We start from the raw sequence: 23,068 nt of genomic DNA, 5'->3' as shown, positions 1-23,068 counted from the left end.
CTTGTGGGCGGGATTAAGAACATCACCATCCCGCCTAGAGTAGCTAGCTAGCTGCCTGTCTACATCAAGGAAATAAAGTGAAAGAAAAGTGACCACGAAATCAGTGGATGTCAACTTATAGAAATAACAACTGTTATCAAAATATTTCTTCAAAGCACGCAAACAATGTTCTGTCCTAGCAACTGTAGCTACCCTGGCGACTGAAAAAGCCGTTGATTGAATAAACCTGCTGAATAAACAAAGTATTGTTTGTTTATCAGGCTACGTAGGAGCAGTGTCTCGTGTTTGGAAGGTTTTTAATGCGATAAAATCATTTCTAGAATGTTTAAATCAGAAAGTGCACATGATTGAAGAAACGGGGAACCACTGAACAGTTATTAATCTCGTTTCTCAGAGATAATGCAAGAATACACATTTATTAACATGCGATGAGTCCTGCGGAGACACACAAGTTATTAGTTTCTTTCATTGGTTTGAAAAGCATCTGTTCTTCTCTCCTCTCTTGTTTCTCCACATTCATCTCATCCTCATCCTCGCCCTGCATTGCCACACACACACACTCCTCCTGTTGGTCCTCTTTCTCCGCCTCCTTCACTCCTTCTCTCCTTCACTCCGCCCCTAAAAGGCTGCTCACCATGTCGATGGACTGGTCTATTAAAAGCTGCGAACATGTGTGGCGGTGCATATGGATTGTGCCGGAGCATGTGAGGCTGTCTTAATGCACTGCAGGACACGTGGGTATTTGTGTGTGTACACAGTCTAGCCGGTAATATGTGTGGGACCAGACAGAGAAAGTGAGCTGCTCAGGCCAGACCACAAGGCCAGACCACAAGGCCAGACCACAACGCCAGACCACAAGGCCAGACCATAACGCCAGACCACAACGCCAGACCACAATGCCAGACCACAACACCAGACCACAAGGCCAGACCACAACGCCAGACCACAACGCCAGACCACAACGCCAGACCACAAGGCCAGACCACAATGCCAGACCACAACGCCAGACCACAAGGCCAGACCACAACGCCAGACCACAACGCCAGACCACAAGTCCAGATCACAATGCCAGATCACAATAACAGACCACAACGCCAGACCACAACGCCAGACCACAACACCAGACCACAAGGCCAGACCACAACGACAGACCATAACGCCAGCCCACGAACAGTGTGGAATGCCTGCGGTGGGCTTTGTTTGCCTTACATTACATGTGACATTTCCAGCCACCGTGAGCCAATTACAGCTCAGGGAAAGTCAATTCAACCGTGGCTTGATGTAATGAGGGCACCTGTAACCATGTCATACTCATATTTCTATAATAGACCTCCCACCATTTCTCCAAAGTGAGCAAAATTGTGCAATGAACAATCTCGGCTCTTGCAAGCAGGTGTTGTTCTCTACCTCTACTCCTACTGTGTTGTTTCACTCCCCACTGATGTTTCGCAAGGAAAACAGATTGATCTTCGACGTCATGCTTAACAACATAATTCCTATTTCACTTTGTGTTAATATCGGATTTTAGTGTGAAAAAAAATTAAACTGAGGTGTTTTTATAGCACAGAAAGTAATAAAACTCGTGCATTTTTAGTTTTATAATATAATATTTTATATTTCGGGGGAGTGATATGGATACAATCTTTCATCACGGCAATGTGTAATTTTGTACTGTCTCTCAGTAATTATTGTCATACTGCCATGTGAAACAACTTCCTGGAAACAGAGGCCTTAGATATGAATTAGAATGGTGTTGGTATGTAGAAGTAAGAGTAAAAGTGAAAAGTACAAGTAGAATGTGGTTTGCAGACATTTGGAAGCGTTCTGCAGGACATCGTGTTACCGCCTGTTCAGTACTCACATTGTTTGGAGATCTGTGATGTGAATATTTTATGACGACAGCTGGTCAGCGAGTCTGAGTGTGTACTGTGTGTGAGTGTGTGTGTGTGTGTGTGTGTGTTTTTGAGTGTGACTGGGTTTGTGTCCATGTCACACTTTGCGTACGACAGCCACAGGAAAAAGCTCAAACTGTCTTTTTTTCCTCTTATCTGATGACAAAACGGAGACTTCTTTTCAAAGGTTAGTGTGTGTGTGTGTGTGCGCGCGCGTGTGTGCGTGTGTGTGTATGTGTGTGTGTAGGGTTTACAGGGAGATAGTGAACGTGGATGAGTGACATAAAGCCACCAATCAAAAGAGAAAGTGTAAAGATGAGTGAAACATCATGGTTTGAATTCAAATCAATATATTTGTTACTTTTTAAAAGTTACGGACGTAACTGACAAAATTTAAATAAGTAAAGTTTTACACATGTTGTCATTACATTAGAGTCACAATGAACTCTGCTCCGTGCAACTTCAACTCTGAGAACTGCATGATATGGCCTAAGTATAATAATAATAATAATACTTTGAATTTATATAGCGCTTTTCTAGACACTCAAAGACGCTTAATAAGTATCACATTACAACTATTTTGACAAATATTGCAATCGGCGTTCAGCTGCATTCATTTCATTGTTTCGTTAAAGCCAGAAGTTATATTACTGCAGAGATCCAAGCAATGTAGGCCGTTTATGAAATCTTTCAGATTTGCTTTCTTTGTGTGGTCACTTTTCTTCTGCCTTCTTTAGGAGTGACTAAGTGTGTCTTTTATTTTTCCAGTTTCAATGTGCTGGACAGAGGAAAAACTAGAAAATTAGAAATAGAAAGAAAATTAGAAGTTAAAATAAATGAACTCCCACATTTTGGTTCATTTGTGCGCACACGTTTGATATATATATATATATATATATATATATATATATATATATATATATATACGTATATATACGTATATATGGAGCAAGCAAAGCAGACCTTTCTCCCCAAAGCATGCTTGAAGTAACCTACTACATACATCCACCAGTAACCATGACGTTTTCCAGGGCCTTCCAATTGACCGACTACGAAGTAAGAATTAAGAGGCCGGATCTATGAAGAACATTGTGCTTTTGTGTTCTATTTATCCCCTAATTCATGGCCAGAAAGGAATCACAACTTTGTAATTATTCTATTAAATTGCAGTACACACATTTCCCAGTGGTGCACTAAAGGTGGCAGAACAGGAAGTTGACGATGACAAATAAACATTTTAATTCTGAATATCTAAATAAAGTAGCTTCACGATTAAACTCAGACGTTCTACTTTGACTCCTCAGTAAAGTCCAGTCTTCCTATTACTACAACAGTATTTGACATTAAAGAGGTAGAGGTTGTAATCTTCTTCTTTTTTATTTCATCATCAAATACTTTTCCCGATGCACAGCTCAACATCTGTTGACCTGATTGAACTGTAGACCTGATTAAATGATCAAATGAAATGTTCCTGTGAGTGTGTGTGTGCGTGTGTGTGTGTGTGTGTGTGTGTGTGTGTGTGTGTGTGTGTGTGTGAGTGCGTGCGTGTTTGAGACTCAATACTGACAGAGTTCAACCTCTTGAATAGATGAACCTGACCTCCAAGTTAGTGACTCTTACAAGATGAGTTCTAACCTGTGTGTGTGAGGGTCGTTAAGTGAATGGAGAGTTGTCTGCAGGGAAATAAGAGAGAACAGAAATCGAGGAAATCCTACAGGTTTGAGGAGAGCTGAGCTTCTTAGGATAAGCCGGGGATGAGAGGCTGCAGTGTGTGTGTGTGTGTGTGTGTGTGTGTGTGTGTGTGTGTTGGAAAGCAGTATTTTGAGTTGTGGGTATAAATAGGTTACTGTGTGTGCACGCGTACTTCCATTTGTACGAGTTAATTTGGGTGGGACCTTTTTGTCATATTATTTACCTAACCTAATATCACATAAAGTAGTTGAATGTCTAATCATCCAAAATGCAGTTGTGGCTTTTCCATGTGAGTCATTATTAGTATGTTGCTGCTTTAACTGTCCTGTGTGACCTTTTGTACTGTATAGTACTGTAAGTGTAGCTCATTAAGCAAAAGAACATATGTCTGTAACATGAAGTAATGATGTCCTCTCTCATAGTAAAAGGCAGACGTAGTTTCAACATGTAACATTAGTTTGTTTTAACCGTGAACACAATCTTTTCTTGACAATAAACACCCAGTTTTAGTTGCATTGCAGTCCAACTGAATTCACATTTAGTCATCCCTTTTTGCTGTTTTTTTTATTTTTATTTATTCCCAATGAATTTTAACAAAAAAAAAAAGGTATTTGGGAAAAATATCAGAAATAGTTTTAAGCGGTTGACAGACTGAAGTCACATGTAGAGAATTATTTCTGTAGTTAGCTGTCTGAGAACAAAACTGACATGAGGAGTGTGTTTGGCTCATTCAACACGCTACTGTGCAGGACAATGTGTGTTTATGTTCTTCTATGGCTCTTGGGTTGTGCTGTCTGGCTGTTAGTCAGTGTGACGTGACTGCTTCATACAAATAAGTTATACAATGAAATAATTGTATATATATGGAGTCTGTGAAGTCTTTCAGGCCTAAGAACTAGCATTCTGATGGATTGATAACCCTTTTTTTAAAGGAGCACGCAGGACATGTGGTCTACAGAGAAGATATCCATACTATGACAGAAATAAAACATGCAATTTCAATTCAGTTGGACTTAACCAGACCTTTACCATAAAAGTGCCTGGTCAGAAAATGCTCTTATCTTCATCATATTTATCACGGAAATAAGGGCCACTTCAGAAGGCACTGACAAACAACCTATGTTGTTGTTGTTCGGCAATAGGATTCTTTTTGGAAAGGTTTTGGATGCCAAAATACCCTGTTTATTAAGTGGCTCACATTGTTGGTGGCTGTTTGTAAAAAGCATTCACATTTCACACCTCCTCTTTAGCTCAACAGGTGAGCGAGTGAGAGATGGAGGGAGGGAGAGAGAGCGCCGTGGTGGTCCAGCGAGCTGGAGTGCTATAGTGAGAACAAAGAATAAGAAGAATAAAACAAATAAACACATCCACGTCTCCTGAAACACCTGCGGGGAGGTGCCATATTTTGACTGAATGCAGCCAAACACACGCTTCATCATGCCCGTGGCCTGTCTGCTCACTATGCTGTCTGTCCTGTGTCTGTTCAGCGGTGTTTGACCTGGGAATGATAACGGGGCTGCCCACCCTGCTTATAGAGGGGTGCTGTTGGCAACCACACCAGAAGACACTTCAAAGCTTCACAATTAAGAGGGTTATAATGAAGTGTTTTATGGTGTGTAACAACAACATCTCCTAATCTTGGGTTGAATCACAAACCTTATTTCAGGTATCTAACCAAAAACCTATACAAAAAAACAACATTGGCTTTGCAACTCCATTCCTAACACATAATGGTTAGTGTCTTCTTTACTTAAAGCCTTTTTACCATAGCGCTTTTAATTTTGCATTCAAATTATAACACATTAAATATGATCGTACAAACAATTGCAAAAATAGGCTCAAATTTGCTTCTGCAAAAAGAAAATTAACAACTTTTTACTACATAGTGTAGTGTGGAGGAGAGTGCAGAGTCAGCATTGTTTGAGATTTTCAGGGCTCATTTTCATCTTAGAAAAGGCATTTGCAAACACTTACTTTTGTGGTAACTTCCACGGGAGTGAATGCATGCAAACTGACTGGTGTGTGAATCGGTGTAGTAAAGTACCATAAAGTGGTAAATTGGCTATAACATGAGGTGACCCCTGCTCTCTAACTTGGAGGTCCATAAGACAAGTTTTTCTAAACTACAACAGGCTTATCGTTCTCTGTCTCAGCTGTAGTTTTCAACATGAGGCCTGAGGCAGTTTTTGCAGGGTCAGATGAGCGAGCAAGTTTTCTTTGCTTTTTAAGTGGAGAGTTCTTTCATCTCCACTCATTCTCTTGGAGAGTCCTGGGTGAGTGACTCGATGCAGTGAGATGAAATCTGAACCTCGAAACAAATCCAGAGGAACGTGATTCAACAACAGGACTCAGGTGTGTTAAGGATTAACTGGTTTTAACCACAGCGAAGCAGAGGTGGATATTCTGTGCTGCCGTTGATTAAGCTTGACATGATGAGAGTTGAAGAGCTGCCTGGATTAAAAAACTGCTGACTCCTCTCCCTCCACGGTTCGCTCCATCTCCTCCCTCCTCTTTCCCGTCCCTCCATCGCTTTATCCCTCATTCATTCAAGTGTCTCTTGTGATGTTGCTTATGAAGCAGAGGGAAAGACAGGGACTCATTAAAACCAGCCCACCCTCCCCCTTTCTCTTTCTCCCTATCTCCCTCTCTTCATCTCCCTCTCGCCATCTTCATCAGATGTAATTATGGCAGCACAACGTGGGAGGAGCATGCACAGCAAAATTATACTTTCAAATCTCCTTCCGCTATTCAAGGAACGAGACCTACATTTTCAAGCTGATCACAGAGAGAACAGAAAAAAATGGGGGTGAAGACGGAAAACAAGAAAAATGGGAAAGTGTAGTGGGGAAAATAAAAAAGGAACAGGGAGGAGAGAAGCTGAGAGGAGCGGAAAGGCAGCTACAAAGAGAATGTGTTAAGGAGGAAAGGAGGATGTCAGGCTGTAGCCGCTGAGTTAACAGAATGGGATCAGTAATGCTGCCAAGCTAGAAAATGCCAGACAGCAAAGCAGGCAGGGACAGCACAGTGGGAGGAAGTGCTTAGTTTGGATACGTGACTGATGCAGACATTTTCCCCCACATCTTCCCCTCAAACACACGGAGCCACTTGTCCTTTAACAAAGAAAATTGAGGGGGGTTTCAGTGGATAGCGGGCGGGGTGATACAGTACGTTTGCGCATTGCATTGTGGGAAGGAAAGGGGATGGGAGAAACGCTTGAAACGTGCACAGATTTACTAGCTTTGCTCTGCTTGCAGAGGAGCTAAAATAGCACTATATATGGCGGCGGGGTGGTTGTGGTGGATGCAAAGCCACGGTAGTACAGACAGGACGACAGCAGGTTGACACAGTTCAGAGAGGAGCTGTGTGCTTTTTGAAGCCGGGAGGAATCAGAGAACCAAGAAAGGTTTGGACACAAGGGAGTATCAGCTCTCATCTGGAGGAAGAAGAGAAGGAGGAAGACATGGAGAAGAGGAGGAGGAGGAGGGGTGATGTTTTTATTTTTATTTTTAGATGATGGCTGATGGATGTTTCGTTTTAATTGTGTGTGTCTGATATTATATCTGTGTGTGTCTTGCTTGTGTCATTTGATGTGCATACCTGTGTACCCTTGTGGATTCATGTCTGTGTCTGTGAGGGATGTAATGCTTTTTCTCTCAGGTTGCGGTTTCGGCTCAGCAATCACTCAGCGCTGCAGTATGGTTGATTTACCTCTCTCTCCTTCTATTTCTGGTTGATTACAACTATTCTTTCTCCACTTCTTTTTTCAACGGGAAGAAAGATGGACCATATTCTATGTGTAGCTATCAAAGGCACTCTCTCTACTGTCTGCAGCTTTGAAGTTGGCTGAATGGGTGTCCATGTGGTTTAGAAGAGATACTGGTGCAAGAGGATATATAAAGCAATCAATAGCAATCAGCTTTGAAAGCGAACATCAATTAATCATACTGATTTTTTAAAACTATGCTGTACTATATCTTCATAAAAGAACATTATTTTCCTTTTTTATCTTTCGTTTCACTTGCTTCAACTTTTCTAACATCGCTAAGGCAAACAGCAGTCATAACCTCTTCAATCTCATTGGCCCAGCCAGTGAAAACACATGTTGTGTTGCCAAGCATTGCTGCAACGTTATCTATCTGCAATCTTGAATGTTTCTATTTCCATTTTGAGGGACTGGCACAGTTATAAGTTATTACACAGGTATTAGATATCTCCCTCAGTATAGATTTTTAGCATCAATGATGATCGGAAAAAGCTGATACTGAATATCTATGCCATATTTAAACTAAAATGATTCAGCCCGGGGGAAGGTTAAAATAACATCAAACCTGTCTGTTCTCTGTCTGCAGGTCCAGGAGTGGCTGTGTCTGAATTGTCAGATGCAAAGAGCTCTTGGCATTGATATGACCACGCCCCGATCTAAGAGCCAACAGCAGATTCACTCTCCGTCCCACCAAGCCAAACCCATCGTTCAGCCTCAGCAGCCTGCACCTCAGCCAATACAGCCAATACAGCCAGCAGCAGCGGCACAGCCTAAACCTTTGGCACAGAGTCAGCCCAGCCAGCGACAGCAGCAGCAGCAGCAACATCAACAGCAGCAGCAGCAGCAACATCAACAGCAGCAGCAGCAGCAACAACACCACCACCAGCAGCAGCAGCAGCAGTCTCAGCCTTACGGCCAAAGTCAACCCTACTCCCAGGCCCAGCCATACTCCCAGTCCCAGCAGTATCCCCAGTCTCAGCCCCAGTCATACCCTGGGTCCAAGCCAGGGCCCCAGACGCAGCCTCATACCTTTCCAGGCTTGCAGAGACACCCAGGCCTTGGCGGCCCCCAGACTCAGACAGGATCTTTTCAGCAGGGCATGAGGTCTGACCCATACTCTCAGAGAGGTACCGGGGTTCCAGGAGCTGTTGGAGGTCCTACAGGAGGCCTCAACCAGCCCGGCGGTCCACGGATTCCCCACCCTGGTGCTGTGCCCCTCCCTGGCTTGGCTAAGGCTCCATCCCAACCCGATTTGGGTCGCGGTTCCCCAATGCATCAGTCTATGGCGCGGCCCCATGACCAGACCAGAAGCGCTGGCTCCTCCCCAGCCCACAGACCTCAGAGTCAGGCCCCTCCTCCTGCCCAGGATGGTCTGACCAAACTGTTTGGCTTCGGGGCATCGCTGCTCAATCAGGCAAGTACCCTGATCAATGTTGACCCTCTGCCCACTGCCTCCACCCAGCCAAGCCCTGCACGAGGCAAGGTGGTGTTCAGTAATGCAAATCCTGACAACAGGCAGCAACAACAAGGGGCTCCTGGCACCAAACAATTCAGTATGGGAGGCCCTCATGGTCCAAATCAAATGGGTGGCCCTCAAGCGTCGAGCCAAATGGGTGGCCCTCATGTTCCGAGCAAAATAGCTGGTCCTCATGCGTCAAGCCAAATGGGGGTTCCTCATGCTCCGAGCCAAATGGGAGGCCCGTATCCATCAAGCCAAATGGGGGGTCCTCATGTGCCAGGCCAAATGGGGGTTCCTCATGCTCCGAGCCAAATGGGAGGCCCGTATCCATCAAGCCAAATGGGGGGTCCTCATGTGCCAGGCCAAATGGGGGGTCCTCATGCGCCGAGCCAAATGGGGGGTCCTCATGCGCCGAGCCAAATGGGAGGCCCTTATCCATCAAGCCAACTGGGGGGTCCTCATGCGCTGAGCCAAACGGGAGGTCCTTATCCATCAAACCAACTGGGAGGCCCTTATCCACCGAGCCAAATGGGGGGTCCTCATACACAGAGCCAAATGGGAAGCCCTTATCCATCAAGCCAAATGGGGGGTCCTCATGCGCTGAGCCAAATGGGAAGTTCCCAAATTGGTGGACCGCATGCACCAACCCAGAAGCAGCAGACCATGCCCTATCAACAAGGAATGCCACAACAACAGTCACCCGCGCATCATCAAAAAGGGCCGCAAGGACAGCAACATCAGCAAACACCTACTCATCTGCAAAAGGCGCTGCAGAAACAGGAGCCCATGGTGGCCCCTGTGCCTGCTCCAGAGCCTGTGAAGCCTAAAGTGAACTGTCCTCTTTGTAAAACAGAACTGAACATCGGCAGCTCCGACCCACCCAACTACAACACCTGTACGCAGTGCCAAGGCCAAGTGTGTAACCTGTGTGGCTTCAACCCCACGCCACATCTGGTGGAGGTAAGAGGAGTGTTACACATACATGCAGTGCAGTGTACACACACGGTATCACACACTGATGCATTAATGTATGTAATCCAGCAAGAAAAACAGTGTTCACAACATACTGTCATTCACAGTGCTGTTTTACCTTAATACAAAAAAGAAATAGCCACAGATGGACCTCCTTATCAGTAAGCCTTAACAGAATATGAAACTTATGAATGCAAGACAATACGTACAATACTTTGATTTAAATTTTTTATTTGGATCTCTTTTAGCTCGTTGATTAATCGCCCAGGAGTCGCCATTAAAAACAATTAAGTGTGCATAAGGCGTCATAGCAACATACTGCTAGTTTATCAGGCGCAAATTACAGTACTTGCTGCAGACATGCTGCAATAACAAATGAATGCTTATATCATCTCCAGACAATCAATACCATTAAGCACAAATCAAAACTTTGGGAAACAACCTTAGCTTCACTACAAGTTAATAAAACAAATAAATCCGAGATGTTGTTCTTCATGCTTGGCAGGTGTGTTGCTGAGGACACAATGAAGTCCAGTGTCGTGTTTGTGAACTCTATGGCACCTATGTATTAGTAGCGCTTTATGTACATACTGTGTAGTGTATTGAGAGTGGACCCCAAAATAACTGTTACCCTGCTGAATGGCATTCTGGGTACAGCTCGCTTTCCATAGCTTGCAATACGATATCAATGTTGGGTTCCATTTGAGCCAGAAAAAAGGAATGTTTTAGTTCCCAGAAATGTTCAAACGTCGCCTGAAATCAGATGTCTGACCCTGAAAGTCCGACGAACACCACCAACTCTGACCTCAAAATCCAAGATGGCTGCTCCGCTACAGTAACACAAGCTGTAGTAATATGCTTTGTCAGCAGTTCTGTCTCATTTGTCTCATGAAATCAGTCATACAGACAGTACTGTCTATCTTCTATCTGTGGACATCTTACTACTGTGTTTTATTGTGCAAAATGCCAGCGTAATAAATACGTTGCTATTAACTGTCTCAATTGGCTGGATCAAACCCAACTAAAATGTCCAAGTTAATGTAGTCATCTTCGGTGTGATGTCCGAACAGGCACGCTTTGAACTGACAATGCACTAGTTCATTTAATTTAATGAGTGAAGCTTCATTTTACTAAATTTTAGAGAGGCAAAACTAACTTTTCTTTCATCGATTCTTAGTGCATAGGTGAAAGGTGAAGAAGGAGCAAGAAGGAAAGATGAGAGGGGAAATACAAAAGGCAATATAATAAGCTGGGCACAATGAGGAAGAAATGGAAATAGATGAGGAGAAAAAGCATGCAAATAAGGAGATAGATGAAAGAAATTAAGATAAGGACTTTAGACCAAGCAAGTCAAAGGGACAAAGGATGAGAGAAGGTTGAATGAAGGTTTTGAGGGAAGTTGAATCCCAAAACACAGACTCCCTTTTCAGTTATTCTTTCTCTTTTTCTTCCAAAGTGATTCTGCTCATGCCACAATGAAACTTGTGTAAAGGCCAACTACCCTCACACCTCCTCATTATTGATCTAGACACAGGCTTGGGGGTAAAAAGAAGGAAGAGAGGTAGCAACAGAATGTGAAATGAAGGAAGTTAGAAAGGCAAGGGGAAAATAAAGAATTCAGGATGTATGTATTAAGTCAGACAAGGAAATAGATATATAAGGTTACAGGGAAGGGAGGGAAGAAGAGAAGAAAAAGAAGAAGAAAAACTGATGAAAGATAAGACAGAAAGAGGCAAGGATGCATGTAAATCAGTCAAGCAGATCGAGAATGACTCATGTTCATTTACTTTGAGGCAGCATGACGCCTTTGGGGTCTCTGGAGAGTCCAGTCCAGTACTGTACTGTACTGTCACTGCCTCAAAATAGACCTAGAGATAATATATAACCCCTGTAGGGTTATATATTAGTACTACTACACGAAAGAATGGTTCAAAATGTTATTTAGACCGTGAGAAATGAACGCAATTAACTGTCACACACATGCAGATAGATATTAAGAAGACATATTATGTAAAGAGTGTCTATGCATCTGTGTGTTTGTATAGTAAGGCCTGCAGCTCTTCATACACAGTGAATGAAAAGAGAGAATAGACAGAAGGAAGAGAGGAGGGGGATAAAATGTGTTCTTCAGTATTTTAGAGAAAAGGTGATGACGCAGTGTTAAATTACTGTTAACTACTACAACGTTTTAAATTATAGTCATGCTACAACAATAGGTGAAAAGGACTGGAGAAGTAGGAGATCCTTCTCAAAGATGATGAAGAAGAATGGATCAATTGAGACGTAAAGAAACATTGGGAAGAAGACAAGGAAAGGGTTTTTGTTTATGTTAATAAATAAATAAATGTAATGACTCTGCGATTCTGTCACTTGTCATCCAGCACCAGTATCTGCCAAGCTAACGGCATTCTCATCAGCCTTAGCCATACTTAGTGCTAATTATCAAATGATTGCATGCTAACATGCATGGTAAACATTATACCTGCTAAACATTAGCATGTTAGCATAGCACCTGTGAGCCCATGACAGCATGTAGCTCATAGTGCAGCCTCCCAGTGCTGCCATCCAGGCGGTGGACTTGTTGGGTTATATAGCTCATACGGTAGCGTATATAGTTGCACATTGTGGTAGCAAGTATATATCAAACCTTTCTGTTGTTGGTCATCTCAGACCCAAACAGTTCTACTTTTTTTCAGGAAGTTATTCTCTGCATTAGTAGATGTGATGTTGTGCTCAGTGAGCTTGCTAACCATCCCAACTTAGTTACTACTGTGTGTTTGTATTTTCCCACTTTGCCATTTTCATCTCACTAACATCCCACTGAATGCACATATTCCCCCCAAAAATACATAATATTTCTGAATAAATAACATGTCGTAATAATTCCTGTTCTCAATAACTTTGTAATACGAAAAGGTTGTCTACTTTCACTACTACTTACTCAATAATTTAGCAAAGTTTTATTTTAAATATAAATGGCAGGAGAGATTAAATATGTAAGGGGGAGACAGTGTATCCTGGAACAGAAAAGTAAAAAGTTACTTTTATCCTCTCTGTCCTCGCTGTCCTCTCTGCTTCTCTACTTAATGCCTGCCTCCCATAGTTTTACCTTTCCAAATAACATTTATTCTTTCTCCTTTAGTGTGCTCATTCTTCCTTGTATCAGTCCTGTCTAATTTGATGGAGTTTGAAAGGCCACTGGGAGTGTCTGTAGAAACTGTGGAGCATGTTGTGTATGGTTATGTGAAAGTCTAAGCTCACAATTCAACGTGAACATATTAAACAGAATCGCTCAGCATCTGATGAAACGGCCTCCTCATGAAGGCTTGAACGATGATGAAACACCATGACACATACACACACACACACAAACACACACACGCACCCACGCACACACACTGCACTTATAAGCAGGTGTTAGTTAATGAGTGAATGAGGCCATTTCTCGGTCCAGTCTGTCGTTCAGGCTTTCACAGCTGTCCTCACTGCTGTCGGAACAATTAGGATTACTGCACCCAGTCCACCTGTATGTTTGTCTAAATGTGTGTGTGTGTGTGTTTGCACATCTGAAGGAAACTGATGTGGTGTGTGTTTGTGTGTAATGTTATATCTGTGTCTCTGAGTTTGTTTGTGTGTGTGTGTATGTGTGTGTGTTAACATTATATGAGCAAGATTCCAATTAAGAGCATCCTGGGAAGGACACAGCCAATGCCATCATGGCCAAAAGGTTAAGATGGGTAATTTAAAGAGTTTATCTGTGTATATTTAATTATGCTTTGTGATGAGTTCCCAAAGCACTGATTGGTCATTCTAAAGGTCATACCTGCACCGAGCTGCTCTCTGTTGTGTTCACTTACTGCTTCCTCTACTTTCTATTCCCCTGGGGAAAAAAAATAATGAAAGAATAACAATCTGTAAATTGATGAGCAGAGGCTTCAGAGAGAAACTAACTAATGGATAAACGAAATAGCAAGAATAATTTTAGGACAGAAGTTGCACGTGTGACATTTAGTCAACACCAAAGAAATAAATGACACACGCACACACACACACACACACACACACACACACACACACACGCACACACACACACACACACAGATTCTAATCCTGATCTGAATTTAGTCTTAAAAAAATATATAATTTAATTTTAAAAGCACTTACTAGACTTATTAGTTGTGAAACTAAACCAATAAGATTATTGAGAAAGCATAGAACCTGGTGTATTGACAAGAGTAGCAGTATCAATACAATCCTTATGATACCCATCTCTGGTTGTTACACATTCACCAACAGCGGGGGACATTTTGATGTCCACTGTTGGTCATGCAAGTTATGAATGTTTTAAATAGTACAACATTAGCTAAAATCCACAAGATAAGGGTATATTTGAAATCCATACTATTATACTTGGTCATACATAGTCACTGTTGGTAATGTAGGAAGGAAATCTGTGTGTGTGTGTGTGTGTGTGTGTGTGTGTGTGTGTGTGTGTGTGTGCGTGTGTGTGTGTGTGTGTGTGTGTGCGTGTGTGTGTGCGTGTGTGTGTGCGTGCGTGCGTCCGTGCGTGCGTGTGTGTGTCAGAATGATTTCTACAGTCTATTCAGCGGCACTGGTCAGCATCTCAGATTATCAGATTAGATAAAAGAGCAAATGTTCTCTCCTTTCTTCTATTCTACACATTTCTTTCGCTCCTAATTGTGTTCCCTGCTTCTCTTTGACGGTTGATTGGATACGTGTTATTCTGTTTTCCAATTTAGTGACTTTCTCCAATAATGTCTAGAGGGTTACTGTTCAAACCTCGTCTTTCAAAAGGGACTGATTATACTGCAATGTTTGAAATATGTAAAAACTAAACTTATGCCTGTGAAAATTAATATTTATGGATTTGGCCTTCAAGATTCCGTATAGGTCCAAAACTAATGCCACTCACTAAAATCAAGGGCCAAAAATGAGGAGAGGTGACAAGGAAGGAGGAGTCAAAGGTTGGAAACAAGGATGGAGTGAGTCATGCTTCTCTATTTAGAAATAAATCAGAACAAAAATAGAGGAGGAGAGCAGCAGCAGGAGCGTGAGAGCTCCTAATGGACGTACGGTTCGCTCCGGCACTTCAGGACATCTCGCCACAATTAATAATACAACGGCTCGCCATCCCCTCCTCTCCTCCTTCTCCTTCTCTCCTCTTTCTCCTCTGCTTGCCTCTTTCCACCCGCCTCTTTTCCATCTGTTCCTTTCATCGTGTCCTCTCTTTCTCTGTTTTCATCCTCCCTTGCAGATTACTACCAAGTGGAATTCAAACTGCCAACTTTCTGATCACCGGCCTGCTTTGAAGGTCATTAGAGCCTTTCCACTTGCTACATCTACTCATCTGCTTCCTTTTCTCCTCTCTCTAATACATTTGTCCTTTTATTTCTATTTTCTTCTGCCTCTCTTTTTCCCAAATTGACTTGTTTTGTTCTCACATCCTTGCAGGAAACTTGTTAATTTCCGGCTCATCCATTTATCCATTTATCCATTTACTCTTTTTCGTAGTTTGTCCACTGCTTACAATCTCTCTCTCTCTCTCTCTCTCTCTCTCTCTTGACTTATTCAGTACAGCAAACCCCTTTCACTTTTTTTAAGAAGTCATACAATATGCATCGAGAAACCTTCAAGACAAGAGTAACTTTTCCCTGCATGTGTTGTTGGCCTTTTTTCTTTTCTTTTTTTTTCTCAGACGTTTGCTTCTCAAATTAGTCATTGAAATCACGACGCAGTAATGAAAACGATAATCATCTGGTAGTCTTGAGTATTTTAATTGGTAACTCTCCTCACTGAAGTGGATGCATTGGCTTCCGAAAGGCACTGCACTTGCAACGGTGGTAATTTTAACATAATAATGATTGCAAATCATATCTTCATTTGCAAGGCATTAAACTGTTTGGTATTTGTTTTGGAGACAATATTTTGGTCTCAGCAAATATGCAGACACCTATTATTTTTGAATTCCAGTCAAGGTGTCAAAGCTTTCAAATTCCTAATGTGTATTTCGGGGAAATGCACACAAAATACCTTAATTGAGTACCAAATATGCATTACGCTGTGGCATTGCATTACATTGTGGAGAAAAAAAACTCTAAAATAAACAGTTTTTATGAAGAAACAGTCAGCACTGTTTCATTGTTGTTGTGCCATTGACCTCCTCATAGGTAGCTCATAGATAGCTCATAGTGTGAGAACCATTGTGCTTTCCTTCAGGTTCATGGGAAGATATCTGGATATTTAAACATACCTTTTTGCTCATACTTTCTGCTGTTGTACACAATATCTCAGCCCTTCTGGAATATTCTTATACCTACAATACTTTGGGATTCTTTGTAGCTGAACTCACTTTACTAAAACTATACAAAGTGATCCAAATACGTTGCAGCAGGTTTTCAACCGCCAGTTGACATCACACTAATGTACTTGGCTCCATGAGAGAGATTAAGCTGATTCAGTGTGATGCCCATGTTTCGAAAACATTTGAATATATCTTCAAAATTCCCGTTGACTATTTTTAGGAAGTTTATTGACCAACCTATTTCAAACCATATGTATTCAATTCAATTCAGTTTATTTTGTATAGCCCAATACCACAAATTACAAATTTGCCTCAGAGGGCTTTACAATCTGTACACATACGACATCCCTGTCCCAGGACCTCACATCGGATCAGGAAAAACTCCCCAAAAATAACCTTTGACAGGGAAAAAAGGGAAGAAACCTTCAGGAGAGCAACAGAGGAGGATCCCTCTCCCCGGATGGACAGACGCAAAAGATGTCATGTGTACAGAATGAACAGCATTTACAAAGTTACATAAACACATTACATGAATATGACAATGTATGAATGGACCTCCAATCCATGAAACAGAAGGAGGTATGTATGTATCTTCTTCAAAACATTTACATCTCACATGCAGTCTTCAAAGTCTTAGAGTGTGCAGTGCTGACGTCTGCATCCGGCATCGCGTGCTCACAGTCGGGTCTTTAAATACCTGCAGATGACGTGGAGACGGGGCGCTGGGTTCCTCTCACTTAGTTTAGTCAGGCGGGAACTGCAAGTGTCATTTTGAGACGTTTCTGTTAGTCTGATGAGACCAAAGACTTATGAAGACTGTAATTAATTTGTTGCGACGCAAACTAAAAGATCCAGTGGTTATTGTTATTTTTACTGTGCCAAAAATACTGCATGTGTCACATCTTTTGTGGCATAAATCAAGCGCTCGGAGTCCGATGTTGTCTGGAGTCTACTGGTGAATTTACTTTCTATTTCAAACACACACACACACACACACACACACACAAACACAATCCAGTCTTTATTGATGATGGAGATGTTTTGTGATGTTTTCTTCCTCACATAAACACCCTCGGATCACTCCTCCTCTCCCCCAGTCCTCTGTCTTCACCTCCATTCACTCCTCTTTCTCATCCACACTCCTCCTCTCATTCTATCCCTCTGCCTTTCATCTCTTCAATTATGTTCTACTCCAGAATCACTGCACAGCCTTCTGTCCTCCTCAGTCTGTCCACCTCACTGCTCCTCTCCTCTCCTCTCCTCTCCTCTCCTGCAGTGTAATACTGCCTTTTCCTTTTCCCCTCCATTTCGTTCTCCCTCCCTCCTCCCACTGCATCTTTCCCTTTCTTCTCCTACGCTTGTTTACTCTTCTGTCCTCCCTCTTCAGTCTGCCTCCACCTCTCAATCTGTCCCCGCTTGCTCTCCTCTTTCATCTTCTCATCCCTCCATCCTTTCCCCTAATGTTTGCCTCCTCTCGTCCTCCTTACATTTGTTGGTTGTTCTGTGCTGCTCTTGTTGTGTGGATGAGTTACAGCTCCACCTCTGGCACTTATCTTCTTTGGGTCTGTTTTCTGAACAGGAATAAATGGCCATGCTATATATCAAGAATGTAAGCTTACTAAGACACATTTATTCATTTATTTATTGTATCACCAATATGTACATTGTAATATAGTGCTATGGCAACTATTGCTAGAGCTAATTAAGTCGTAAATGTTGCGTAAAATACAGTTTTTATCAAATAAGATGAAGGTTCCATTAAAATACAAATACACAGATCAAACACTTTAACAGAGATCTGTGGGCTAAATGATTTTGCCGACATGCAGTACAATACAAATGTATGTTTGTGTAAATGTATACACAGTTAAGTTGTACTTATTTAAAATGTACCAACTGATGAAAGATTTAAAGCATGAACAAAAAGACTGCATGTTCCTGTCATGTTTAGAGACACAGTGAGTGGCAGTAGAAGAGGATGAGAAGGAGGGCAGTGAGTTTGTTCCCTCTTTATAACCACAGAGGAGAGGCTGGGGAGGTTTGCAAGGAAACACACTGTTCCAAAAATGTGTCCTGCTAAATGTTGCAGGACTGCAGGTGAGCACATCCTCCATAAATAGTTCTAGACAGATTGTTTTCTTTGGAAATAATCTTACATCATCAGCAATAATTTGGTTGGCTTCAACAAAAACATGTGGTGTCTTGCTGAGCTCCAGCACTATATTTAGAGAAAGTTGAAACAGTATTGTCACTGTATCTGAGCAGCTTTTTTTCATCGTAATCTCTGCACACGCGGACCAAGTCAAGAAAAGAAGAAACAACATGTTGTCCTTTATTCTTGTCTCATGCATGTGTGTGAGACAGGGCGTTTCCGTGATCAGGTGCCTCACTCTCCACCCTGCATGTTAATGGTAGAGGTGTTAGCTGGTAGTATCTGGAGTGAGACCAATCAAAATGTTCATCTTTGGTGCAAAAGCAGCAGATCTCAAAGGACCCGAGGAGATAAGGTGCGTGCTGTCCGTGTGTTAGCCTGTGAGTTTCTGTGTGCAGTACCTTTTAAGTTTCGTACTGTCCTACTTTCTCTACTCTCTCCACCATCTTGTCTTTAAATGGGTCAGTGAGGAGAGCTGTTCCCATCCCCAGGCTAGTCAGCTGATTAACAGCACCTCTCACACACAAAAAGAGACTCCCACAGAAGCACAACGTGGGATTCTGAACAGTTTAAAAACAGTAAAGGGACGATACCGCGGAAGAAAGGGGAATTCCCTCGTGTTCAATTTGATACATCTTTAGAAAGTTTGATGAGTTGACTAATTAATTGATTCAATTGAAACCAATGGGTTTCTTCAAGGAAGAAAAATACATGAACGCATGAAAAAACACGACAGTCTTTATAGCATTCATTTGAAAATAAGACTCAGAACTGTCTACACCAATCCTTTGCGTCTGGTGCCATATTGTCAGAGCAGAAGAGGGAGGGTTATATGCACCTGCATGATATTACCACTGACATGGAAAAATGACTCCCAGGAGACCTGAATAGTGGACTCTGCCGTCTGCAACCTGGAGGCCAACAGCCGCGATGACTTAGATTTACTACGAAATGAAGCTGCAGATCTCAGCAGGGAAATCTGCTGTATGCAGCTGATAAGTCCAAATAAAGCTCTGCACACATGGAAACCACTGAAGAAGTAATGGAAAACCAGAGGATTTCTGGAGCTCAGTAAATGCTTTGCCAATTGCCAGTGATGGAAAACAAGATGAGCACTGTTTTAGCAAGAAGAAGCCTGCAGACACAGATGAGATGAAAAAAAACAACACTATTATTGGAACTGAGTCTGCTGCTGAGCCATAATGACGGATTCTCTTTGAGCAATATGTAGAGTAGAGGCTTGATCTTATATACTGCTCTGGTAGGGGCATTTTCCATGTGAAATTAATAGGTTGCACATTTATTTTGTATTTCTTATAGTCGAGGTATTTCAACATGTAGGTGACAGATTTCTCTGAATATTAATTCAAACTAATGCCTCCAGCTTTTAAAGTGAATGCCAACATGCAGATACTGTATGTGTTTATGACTGTACATGTTGTTCACCTGAATGCTGGGGGAGCTTTTTTATTCTTGAAAGCATTTTGATTTATTTGATAAATAAAAGAAAGAAAGTTAACAAAATAAAGGATTGTGTGAAAAAGAGCATCTGACACACATTTGATATGTCTGTTTCTACACTTTAAGCTGACCGTTAAAAAACTAAACTATTTCAAACAAAAAATCGATGAGATAACGCATCAGCGTTTGCCCTGCCTGCATTATTCTATGACCATCGGGCTATAGAGCATGTGCTTCCTCGTCAGAATGTCTTAGTGAGCGAGTGCATGGGTGGCTCAGGTGCAAAGGGCACTGGTGGGCCGAGGCACCTCGATGGCGGCAGGCCAGCAACTGGGACAGAATCAAAAGCTAAATGGGCGGAGCAACAAGTGCTTGGTGACTTTATTTTTATTTTTGGTGAATGACTTTATACAGTTTTTTCTTTTTGACACACGGATCTCTGAACACAGCATAAATTCTACTGGAGCAACGTACTGAGCTCTGACAGCAGGAAACTTGGCAGCCGCTGTAACTTTGAGACTTATCGTACTGCGTGGGGTAGATGCACTGAAGGAAAAGCAATGTCTCTTTTTATGTCTCTCTCTTTCTGCTTCTCTCAGGGGGTTTCTGATGTTTTCATATCAAAGAAAAACACGTCGATCCCTCTTTCTTTTACATGTTATCTCTCTCTTACAGACCACTTTTTTCAAAAAGAAGAAAAATTAGTGACTCATGAGCTGAATTCTGCGTGTGTGTTTTTTCTCTGTGTCAAAGAAAGATCCCACAATAAAACACACAATACTTAACATCATAAAAGGGGAATGTGCTCTTGAAAGGAAACACACTACACACATTACACACACTACACACACACCGCACACACAATCATGACTCACGTCGATAATTGAGTGAAAAGGGTGAATTATTCAGACACACTCATCTCATCTGTCCTTTTTTTGTTGTTTTTCTATTTTCTTGCTGTCTTTTCATGGTTCCACCAATCTCATTTGTTCAGTCAATGCATTTACACTCCCACACTGACGGAGGTGGAGGTGTGTGTTGGCGGGTCGTGACAGGCAGAGAGAACACTGGTTCACGCCTTGTACCTTGTACATTTCATGTAACTAAATTGGAAACATCAACAGGAAGTAGAGTTTGAACTTTAACTGTGTGTATCTTAAGTGCTGGAAGTTGAACGCAAAGCTTCAAAGCTACATGCAAGATGACGAGAAATGCTGAAAATGTACCAATCCTACACACCTTTTTTTCTCTTACCTTTTTTTAAATAAAAGAGACGGACAATACAAAGAGTAAGAATATCCTTTTAACCCCTAACGTGTCTGTAGAGGTTATAAAGTAGGCAAGACCACTGACGTCCAAGAGAAGTCCCAGATTTAGGTCAGTCAATGTTGACTTCCAAGGTTAAATTGCTGTTCGAAGATGAAGCTCTACATGCAAACAAATGCAAATCCAGGTGACCACGCTGCACACTTACGCTAACCTTTCAATGACTGCAGCATGACAAGATGCATGTTCAGGCCGCCCATGCCACTCCTTCATCTTTCCGTTAATGCTGAACACTTTGTCGAAAATCCTGCAGCCATTTTGGCTTGAATTTGCGACCACCTTCTGACATCATAAGAAATTCATAACCCTTTTAAATATGTTACACTGACCTGGATAACTAAAGTTTTAGATTTGGAATCAGGTTGCGTTCCACACGTTAGGAAAAAGTTCAGATATAGTGAAACGAGTGAGGCCATGAGCAGAAACTAAGAAAGGGGAAAGCATAGGAATATCACCAGACACCCAAAATGAGACGGGACTCATGTCACCACTGGTTGAATGGTCAAATGTATTCTTCACAGGTTAAGGAAATGGACCCTATTATAGCATTAATCATTCATTTCTCCATCCCGCAGTTGTTCTGCAATTGGGCAATCTTAATCATAATGTGGCACATCATAGCTACCCAAATAATTTAATGATGTTTTTGCAGGTTCACTAGCTGGTAGTATATCTTGTTCAAAGACATATAATATCTCCTTTTTAATTATTCATCAGCAAGTCCGCTGCAGGCTCATGTGCAAATGTCCACATAATGATATACAAAAGATCAAGACCTTAATAACTCCAATATGCTGTTTAAACTATCCCTGACAGTCTGGCGAGGTCCTCTGTGGTTGCCATGACGAATGTTGGTGGTCTGTCTTCCAATCAGTTGTCATATTCTGTATGAGTGGCTGTCTGTCGCTGACACTGACAGCTACAAAGATGTGACAGACACGCACACGCCGACACTCACACACACACACACACACGGATAAAGACTTGTGTGCATGCAAATACAAACAAACCATCACGTAAGCATATGTGTAGATACAGATAAATGTTTGCACACATGACTCGTAAGGTCTGTACACATATGCAAACACGCTTTTACATCCTAAGATACACTAATGTAAATACATGTATATATATATATATATATATATATATATATATATATATATACATATATATAAATATACAGTGCATGCGGAGGCAGATGCATAATAATACAACCAATTAAGTGTTCACAAGTGACTCACATAGGCAAACACAGACGTATGCTGTAATACAACACGTGACCGTTTCTTATTTTTTGCTGTAATATCTATGTTTGAGAAAGTAAGAACGAAAGGGAGACTGACAGGAGAGTAAGAGGGACTATGGAGAAGAAAGGACGGAGAGCAAAGAGGGGAAATACCAGACAGCCATGAAAAGAGACGAGAGGGGAGAGATTGGAAGAGAAGGATTGAGAGAAGAGGGAAACCACGGGAATGGCTAAGATGATGACTCAGCCGTGAAACAGAGAGCGAGGCTGACAGAGCGGGCAAGAGAATTAACCGGCGACAGGGAAGTGGTCAGAGGTGGCGAGAGAGAGAGAGAGGGACCGCTCTTACGGGAGAGACCGGGAGAGAGAGAAATTAGAGGGGATCCATTCACTGTGTTTTCCTCCAGCCCTCATGTGCCGCTTGCAGAATGGTTGATTCCCAGGCAGGCCGCGCCATTCTGTTGGTGTTTGTGGGGGTGCTTTTTCTCTGCTGGCTGTCCTGCCCTCGAGACCGAAGCCTGATGTGTTTGTGCTCCATTACCTCCTCCGTTCGTCCCTCCCTCCTTCCAGCTGTTCTCCTCCACCCACTCTCTCTTTTACCCTCTGCCTCTATTTTCCGTTGCTTTACTGTCATTAGGATTCATGGGATTGTGCTTTTGGATTTAAAATGTAGATTATTTCATGTTCACATAAAGCATATCATTTCCTAAAGGACACCAGAGATTAGTGACGCAGTGAATATACATGTAGCATCAACATTTTGCTTCCCAGGGCGATACT

General features: G+C 42.1%; 1 protein-coding gene across 1 annotated transcript in view; it reads left to right on the top strand.

Annotated features, from left to right (window-relative positions):
* bsna (bassoon presynaptic cytomatrix protein a) overlaps positions 1 to 23,068 on the top strand; it is a 101,017-nt gene that overhangs the window by 30,765 nt on the left and 47,184 nt on the right. The window contains exons 2-4 of the mRNA XM_034537466.1: positions 7,934 to 8,978; positions 9,087 to 9,206; positions 9,315 to 9,766. Of these exons, the coding sequence (XP_034393357.1) occupies positions 7,934 to 8,978; positions 9,087 to 9,206; positions 9,315 to 9,766 (1,617 nt within the window). The remainder of the gene's footprint in view (positions 1 to 7,933; positions 8,979 to 9,086; positions 9,207 to 9,314; positions 9,767 to 23,068) is intronic.

The sequence above is a fragment of the Cyclopterus lumpus genome, chromosome 7 (assembly GCF_009769545.1).
Source record: "Cyclopterus lumpus isolate fCycLum1 chromosome 7, fCycLum1.pri, whole genome shotgun sequence".
NCBI classification, from domain to species: Eukaryota; Metazoa; Chordata; class Actinopteri; order Perciformes; family Cyclopteridae; genus Cyclopterus; species Cyclopterus lumpus.
Note: the sequence above shows the minus strand (reverse complement) of the source record. Positions and strands in the feature narration are given on the sequence as shown.